This window comes from Micropterus dolomieu, unplaced genomic scaffold, assembly GCF_021292245.1.
Source record: "Micropterus dolomieu isolate WLL.071019.BEF.003 ecotype Adirondacks unplaced genomic scaffold, ASM2129224v1 contig_14419, whole genome shotgun sequence".
NCBI classification, from domain to species: domain Eukaryota; kingdom Metazoa; phylum Chordata; class Actinopteri; order Centrarchiformes; family Centrarchidae; genus Micropterus; species Micropterus dolomieu.
In genome coordinates this window covers 1-9,144 of record NW_025743405.1, presented here as the reverse complement: position 1 = coordinate 9,144, position 9,144 = coordinate 1, and the positions used below count along the sequence as shown (strand labels likewise).

Below are 9,144 nucleotides of genomic sequence, written 5' to 3'. Positions count from 1 at the left end.
GAAGCGTCGGAGCCAGCGGATGAAGGTCGGGAAAAAGCCTCAGCCGTCCCGAAATCCTCCGACAGATCGCGCTGTGAGCCCCATGAGTGAAGCCGCCGGGCCGCCTCAGCGGCCGCAGGGCCCGCACCACGGGGAGAACACATCCGGCCGTCCTCAGAAAAGAGAGCCATGCGGGACCTCAGTATCCGCACGGAAAGGGTTTCGCAATGGCCGCAGGCAGCCCCCTCGAGAGCTGCCCGGGCGTGCTCCATCCCCAAACATGAGACACACATCTCATGTGAATCTCCATCCGTGATGTACCGAGGGCAAGGAAAAACACACTTTCTGTACCTCTGATTGCCGGACATGTTGGTAGACTTCTTCCTCGGGTAAGACATTTCGCTGCTTGTAGGACTGGAGCTTTCTTCGACAACATACACAGTGCCTGCTGAATAGAAAAAAGCTAATGATGAGTGTGTACAGGTGTGCTTTATACTCCTCCGGTTATTCCGTCACACCTTACCGTTCTAGCAACAAGCCAATAGGATTGGAGTGATTTCATTCACGTTCAGACCTGCTTCGCCTAGAGGCGTTCCCATAGTGTCGTAACCGACGCAGTTCGAGTTCCCTCGAAGGGGAACTAGGGTTACCATATCGTAACCATCGTTCTTACTTTTAGAGCCCTGCACGGTCAAGTTCCTCCCTACATCTCAGAGTTTATACAGCTTCATACTCCGACCCGTAGTCTGAGGTCATCAGGTCAGAGGTCGTTAGTGGTTCCCGACACTCATTTTAAAACCAGAGGGGATCGTTCATTCCAAGCAGTCGCACCTAGGCTGTGAAATGCTTTGCCTTCCTTTCTACGTTGTGTGAATTCTATTGATTCTTTTAAAAAGCAACTGAAGACGCTGCTATTATAACAGACTTTTAGTTAGATGAGGGGTTTTATGGTTTTTGTTTCTATGTTTTCCATCTGTATTTAAATTTTCTTATACATTGTATTTTACTTTGTTGTATTACATTTTACTGTGAAGCACTTTGTGATTTTTATCTGCGAAAGGTGCTATACAAATAAACTTTACTTACTTACTTACTTATACTTTTTTATGTCTAACTGTTGTATGAAAAGAGAAAAAGCAAGCAAGAAAGGAGGAAAGAGAAAAGAACAAAAAATACAAAAAAAACATTACAGCAGATCTGGGGGGATTTAGTTACTTTTTATAATTTACATTTGATTGATTGAAATCTTTATTTATACAGGGAAGAATAAAGGATGATGGCTAAAAGACAGACAGGAAAAATAAAACAGTAACATTCACCTGCAGTGCCAGTCTGTGATCCTCAGCCACAGACTGGTTGAACTGGGCAGCTCCCAGTATGACGTGAAGCAGCAAATGTTGTGATCAGACTGCAGCATCTTACAGAAAGTTCAGACAGTAACTATTGTTGTTCATCTTTTCAACAGCTCTGCAGGATGGAAACACTGGTCTCACCAATGCCCAGATCCCATCTGTCCATACAGGAACTGAAGGAGGAGATATCACAGTTACATGCCCCTTTTCTTCACCTGGAAGCTCGATGTTCTTTTGCAAGAGAGAATGTAAACCAGAGGACATCCTCATTCACACAACTGGTGTCAGAGATCAGAGAGGCAGATACAGCATCACATATGAAGGAGGATATTCTTTATATTCTAAATATGTTTTTGTGAGCATCACACAGCTGACCAAGTCTGACTCAGGACTGTACAGATGTGGTCTGGGTGGATCAGACATCAAGTTTGAAATCATTGTTGTAGATGGTGAGTTTCTACTAAGTCATGAAAATGTTTCTTTCCTGTCTGAAGAAAAGCTTCACTGTTCACTGGTTGATTTACTTTATATTTGTTTCTCTGTGAACTCTGATTATGTGTTTGTAATGCTCATTTAAAAACAACAGGCTGATAAACTGAATCTGTCACACAAACACACATACTTTTTATACTTTTCATTTTGACATCAGTGTGAAAGTTTTAACAGTTTGTGCTTCTGAAGTGAATGTTTTCTTAACAGGTTATTTACGAGTATTTTTCATCTGCAATCACAGAATATTAATATCACTTTTCCATATGCAAAGATCAATGATCAAATTGTGTGCGGAGGCTGAGATTATGATGCTCTGAATCTTTGCTGGAAGAATCCAAATCAGTCACAGACTGGTAGAACTGGGCAGCTCCCAGTGTAACTGTGGATCACATTTGAAACTGTAATTATTGTGATCAGACTGCATCATGTTAAGTACAGATAGTAACTATTGATTGTTCATCTTTTCAACAGCACTGCTGGATGGAAATCCTCCTGAAGAAACATCCCTCTATACAAGAGCTGGAGGAAATATTGTAGTTGAATGCTCCTTTACTGTCTCTGGAAGCAGGAGGTACTTCTGCAAGGAAGAATGTGAAGAGAAAGACATTCTTGTTGAAACAACTGGTTACACAGCTGAGAGAGGCAGATACAGCATCAGATATACACAACGATCTCTGACAGATGTATCTGTGTATGTGAGCATCACACAGCTGACCAAGTCTGACTCAGGACGGTACAGGTGTGGTCTGGACAGACGTTTTTCACGAGATCCCTACCGGGAGTTTGAGATCATTGTCACAGATGGTGAGTTTACACTTGAAGTGAAATGAAAATAACTGAGAATAAATATGTTTGTTCATGTCTCTGGAGGTCTGAAGAAAGTTTTCACTGACAGCTGCTGATGTTTTAAATTCCCAGTGAACTCTGATAAATGTTCATTTATAATTGTTCAGCTGACACACAGACACAGACTTATTTCTCTTACCAGGATTTCTGCATGTTTGGTTGTTTACAGCTCCAACCACTTTAAAACCAAAATCGACTTTACCGGTCTTTTCAACATCAGACCCATCAGCCTCCACACCAACACAGATTTCTCAGACTAACCAGCAGCCGATTGAGACAGGACCATCTCAAGGTACATCTACACACTGTCTGATAGATGAAAGTCCATGACTGATAGCCATGACATGTAATTGTCCTTTCAGCACCTAGCAAAGCCTCTCAGCCAGTGACTATGGAGAAGATCCCAGTCAAAGCTGTAAAACCAGAATGTGTGCATTGTCTCTGTGTAAGTGTGTGTTACCGTGTGTAAGTACAATAGATCTGCGTGTTTTTGTGTAAGTACATGAGTTTATTAAAGAGGTGGTATTCTACTCATTTTCAGGTTCAAACTCTTATTTAGAGGTTGTACCAGAACAGGTTTACATGGTTTAATTTTCAAAAAACACCATATTTTTCTCATACTCCACATTGCTGCAGCTCCTCTTTTCACCCTGTGTGTTGTACGCTGCGCTCTTGAGCTACAGAGTGATGCATCTTACTTGTACAAAATCTTTGTTGGGAGTTGCACATGCGCAGTTCCCAGGTAAGGACTACTAGCCAATCAGAAGCAGAGAAGGGCGGGTCGTAAGAAACAAGGTAGTGTGATCCAAATCAAAGCTGCTTCAGACTGCGACCGTAACCTAGCAGATGGTATAAGTTACTCACAAGTTCACAACCACGCATCATCATTGTTCCACATCTTACCATCAGGACTAAACGTTGAACTGTTGCCGGTGTTCTGACAATCTCGGCTGCCTTGCCGAAAAATGCTACCATAGCGCAAATCAATACTCGACTCTACTCAGCCCTGCTCCGTTTTCCGTTGCAGATAGTACCAAGAGATAGTACGTAGCTTGTCGTTATAGCGACGCCACACACAACTGCCGCAACGTAATGTTCAATGCGACACACACACACCAGCGATCCACACAGCTTTCTCTTTTTTAAGTTAAAACGTTTCAACCTTCCTCAGAATGTAAAGACAGATAAGCGGTATGAAAACCTTCCAGCTGTGTTTTCTTCTGCCGTTGTTGCTGCAGCGGTCTGTGTGACGGCGGGAGCAGAGGGCTCTGTGAGCGGGCGGCTGGCCGGCCTCACACGCTCCTCCCCACGGGTCACAGCAGTATTCCCCCGCCGTCACTTGTAAAGCTCCTCAACTCTGAAAATATTCAAGCACTTTTTTTTCCCGCCATCACTTCTCGTAAAACTGTCAATATTGGAAATCTACACAGCTGATTTCTCACCTCAAAACTTCTCAGAAGTGGATTTAGTGATGAAATTCCATACGAAAACTGTAAAACTTTCTGTTGCTGGCCTCTGTCTGGCGCAATGATGATGCAGTGAACAGTCAATATTCTTTGATCAATAAGCAGTCTGTCGTGTTTTCACGTTACATGTTAGTATCCCTCAGCTCGCTTGGAACCTCCAGCAGGTCCAGGTACAACATTTCTACAATGGAAACCCAAGAAAGGCGAGTCGAGCCAAAGGGCCTCCGCTCAGACTACCTTGGTTTGAGGGCGTGCCTGACCCCGCTAGCTGCTTGGCAAGCTTTATGATGTGTTTTCATTGTGACGTCACAAGTAAAGGAAGTGAAGGGCTGGACTACAAACGAGCTGTTTTCAAGCAGTTCAGAGCAGAGCTTTCTGTGGGAGGAGGGAACTCCCTTTGGGCTGGACTTTGGGCTTTTTCACTTTGCAAACCTGTTACATGCACAAAAAAGACATATAACTCAATAAAGGAGAGGGGAAAAGCCAAAAAACGTAATACCACCTCTTTAAAGTCCAACACAAATGACTTGCCAGATTCATCCAGATTTATACATCACACTCCACTTATTCCAGATTTGTGCAACGGACCAATCGGTGGTCCTTTCTTTTCCTCTCAGTGTTCCAATCACGGCTGAGTGAGAACCTGTGCATGTTACTGTTAGCTTTTTAGAAAAACTAAACAGACACTCCTCTATGAGAAAATATTGGAATAAAGCTAGTGAAATAGAAGGGATGTGTATGTATGTATGCCAGTCGGAGTTTACGTCACATAGGCCGTAGCTGAAGCAAGAAGCAAGCTAACGTTAGATGGCCAGTGCTGAGCTAAACATGTTTACTAACCAGCGTTCAGCACTTCTTTGTTTGGGCCTTGTTGTATGAAGTTTTAAAGCCAAAGTTTAGGATGAATGGCTCAGCAGCTGCCGGTGTTTGTTGTCTCTCTCATGTGTGGCAGCGCGCAGAAGATGCTACGTGTTACGGAGGGAGGGAATAACGGCAAGCTTATCAGAAGTTTTAAAAAAAATAAACATTCTTTACGAGTCCTGCACCTCAAGTCTGAGTCAAATCTGAAATCTTTTGAGGATGCATCTCAAGCAGAGTCTCAAGTCACTGTGTGTGCGACTTAAAGGCCCATTTATTCATCATTCTGCAATTACACCCCCAAACGCTAGTCTGCAGTAGCGCTACAGCGTCCACTGTGTTGACTTTCGCCGGGCAAGCAGGCTAACTTACGATTTAGCCCTTCGCTAACGGGAATGGGGGTAAAATTGTATACGTACTGCTGGTATAGCCTTTTCAAATGTTAGCGACCGAGTGGATCACATTCTGATAGTGAAACGAGTCATTTCGCTCGGGTTGTGACAGTCAGATATATTGATCCACCGTGTTACAGCCGCTGTTTTGGCTGAGAGTAAAAGTTACTTCAAAGCATGGGCTTGGAGGCATTGCGAGCTACCCAGCCAACCAATCACAGTGCTTACGGTCCGCGTCGCCTCGACGTGTAGTTACATTTTTGAGGAGGTGCACGTCTGCCAGTAACTAATTCTGTATCTTTCAACAGAGGCTCAGCAATGTCAGCAGAGCTAAATAAAGTGGATGATAACAAAATCTGTTAGTGAGCTGGACTGAATGTTATAAATGAGATTGTTGCAGTAAGTAACATTACTGTAGTGTGGTGAATGGGTCTCCCACTGTATTGCTGCCATGTGTCGTTCTGTAGCATTATTTTTAGGGCTGGGCACGTTAACGCGTTATTATCGCGTTAAATCATTATTTAATTAACCCCGACAATTTTTTTATCGCACGTTAACGCAGTATTTTTTTTATTATTATTTTGAAAGTTCGTTGCTCACTGGATCTGAATACACATAGTCCTATAGTCAAACCATGACAGTTTCACGGGAACGCACCTGCTTGTCGCTACACCTTGTGCTCAACCACTTCACCTCACTGTAACAGGAAAACTTGCTACTGAACATACTGTTTCTGCTGCTCCCTGATAAAAGAAAAATGTTTCTGCTGATACCTGCTCAGAAAAGACCCCAAGAAAACTGGACTCTAATGGTAACTTGTTTTAACAAGCTAGATAAAATGTAATTCCCTGGCAGTGGCAAATAGCTTTGTTTTAATATTTGATTTGATTACATTAATGTTTAAGTTGAGATTTACAAGAAATATTTTACTGTTACTGTGTAAAGGGAATACTGCTGGAAAAAAGCACCTTATTTGTTTAAAGCGTTTGCAAACCACATGTTATTACACTTTTGTGTATATAGCAGTACATTTAAATCAAAAGTGCGCAATACACTACTTTAGAATTCATTATTCAATTTTGCGCATAACAATGCAATTAATCGCGATAAATCGCAAGAAAATCATGTGATTAATCGTGATTAAAAATTTTAATCGTTGCCCAGCACTAATTATTTTATAATATGTGGGTCACGTAAGTAACAGCAACTGGGTGGGTATCAATAAAGCAACAATAAATCTAAATTGAACGTTATAAAGCAAACAGCTGCAGATCCAAGCTAACGTTAGCTGGCTACTCCTGCCCAGCATCACTATGTGCTAGTGGGAACATGCTTTGTACCGTTACATCCTAACTTGCAGGCTAAAATCAACACTAGGACATCATACCGGTGGTATACAGGATAGTATGGATCGCATAAGGAGCTGAAGTAATGTGGCAAACTATAAATTTGAAAATGCAGTATTTTGCAATAGATAACATTATGTAACTTAAACTAACTAACCCGTTACCCCGTTGATCTGATTCTCGTTTGGCCAGAGGTCCTTCAGCACATTAAACTTTATTGTTGGTTTTTGGAGTTCGTGTTGGAGGCTGGGAGCCGGTCGTTATGTGATACCTTTTGACAAAGTCAGGCTAGCTGTTGCCCCCTACTTTCAGTCACTGTGCTTAGCTAAACTATCTGACTGCTTTAATTTCATATTTAACACTACTAAACAAACATCACTGTACAAAATTGGGGGCGTGGTGGTGCTGTCGCCTCACAGCAAGAAGGTTGCGGGTCCAAACCCCAGTTGCCCTGGCCTTTCTGTGTGGAGTTGTTCTCTCTGCGTGGGTTCTCTCTGGCTGTCAGGTGGACTAGGTTGAGTGTTAAGTCGCTTTGGATGAAAGCGTCTGCCAAATGAATAAGTTAAATGTGTGTATGTATACTGTACCTTCAGGGACCTCATTTCAATGAGAGTTTAATACATGACATTAAGGTGTGTGTGTCAATGTAAACTTGTTCTTCTCCTCAATCTATTACAGATGTGTGGCTGCCTGTCGGTCTGACTCTGGCCGTCATGGTTATCCTATTATTACTGGCTGTGGTGATATACTGCAGGAAGAGGTCTTCTAAACCCAAGGGTGAGGCAACAGGAAACACACACAGACCAGCAGGCAACTAAACTGAAACTTCCTATTTTTACAGTTTGTCTCGTGCATTCACAATGGAAATGTTGTGAATGCACGAAGAGCAGAGACACACAACTAACAACATCTAAGCTCAGGAGGACTGACTAGAAAAACAAGCAGAATAATGACAATAACAATCTTAAATGAAACTTACTGCTGCTCAGCATAAAGGTTGCTATCACAGAGGTGCTAGCTTGATGCTTATTGTGCCTTGTAACAACACCAACTATCATTATGCTACTTAACATATTGAGCTCTGTGCCAAATAAACATGTAGCACACCTGACAGCAAATCAGGCTGCATGATTCTAACAGTAGAACGGCCCCTTAAGATATTTGTTTACTATTTAAGGAGTTTGCTTTTTACCACAGAAAAGTTCTCCAAAGACTTTGCCTCAATCCAGAATCAATTTGTTAGAAAGACTACAGAACTGCTGCACTTTTTTAGCATTGAGGGATTGTACATCTTTTTAAAGATTGACTGAAATTATGTTTGACACTCGTAGAGGACAATGTTTTCATTTTTATGGACAACAGAATCAGTTTGTTTCATCAGTGCAGTGTAAATATAATGTGTTTTTCAGGAGCTCCAGTGGAAACAGAGTACACTTCTGTCACAGAGGTGAGTTTGATGAACATCTGAGTTTCATTATTTTTTTGTGAAACTAGCTCATATTAATTCAAATCAAACCTTCTCCTCCTGTAGACCAACCAAGTGTACGAGAACATCAGAGAGGACAGACACAGCAGATCTGCTCCTGTGGAAATCTCTTCAGTTTACACTCTCGCCAAATATACCCACCAAAAAACTCCTGAATCCACTGATGACTACAGCTCTGTCTCTGCATCCAGATTTCAAAATACAGTAAGGAAAAAGTTATAGGATTTTAGCTTTGGGCTCAGAAACCTTCCAGGAATTGTAGCAATGTGCAAAGACAGAAAGCAAAAGTCTGCTGGCTAGTAGGCTACACATGGATGTGAACAAAGCAGGTTTAATTAATGTATTGCACTGTGCCAGAAGTTATGGAAAATGTTATTATAAAGTGCAATATGTAAGTCCAGTCAGACCTCAGCCGCCCCTTGTGCCCTCGCACAAGGCATTATAAAAGACAGGGCCACCACAGACTGGTAAAACATCTGCAGCATCTTGTTGCAGATGCTGAAACCACTGAGCCTCCATATCAATGAATTAGTAATCCTGTTTAATTTACTGCCTTGCTAAGCTTGTTAAGGTGTTTACATGACATTTTAATAATCAGAGCAGGCAGTAATTGAGTTATTAGTGCAGTTAAAACACACCGACAGACTCTGAAGTGTGGCACAGAATGAACATTCACCCAGTTCATCAAAACATCCACCACTGCAGGAAATACAGATACAGTGTGAGGCAGAACAGTAATTAAACAGAGTAAAGTATCAACAAAGCACCTGCTACCTCAGCTCGCTGCAGATAATGTTTGTTTTTTAACTTTTATAAAACTCACAACAAAAGATTCTGTTTACAACGCAGACGGAGCTGAGGTGCAACCAGGAGCAAAGCTACATCTTATTCTTTACATGTTTTCTTTTTCCAGGCTGAAGACCACTC

At 42.0% G+C, this 9,144-nt stretch overlaps 1 protein-coding gene across 1 annotated transcript; it reads left to right on the top strand.

Moving 5' to 3' along the window:
• Positions 1–1,450: 1,450 nt before the first annotated feature.
• LOC123966849 lies at positions 1,451–8,421 on the top strand (the record flags this gene model as incomplete). The annotated part of the gene is made up of 6 exons (XM_046042949.1): positions 1,451–1,780; positions 2,295–2,627; positions 2,839–2,961; positions 7,410–7,508; positions 8,141–8,178; positions 8,263–8,421. Coding segments are annotated over exons 1-6 (975 nt in total), but the record flags the coding sequence as incomplete, so codon positions are not given.
• Between the last annotated feature and the right edge of the window lie 723 nt (positions 8,422–9,144).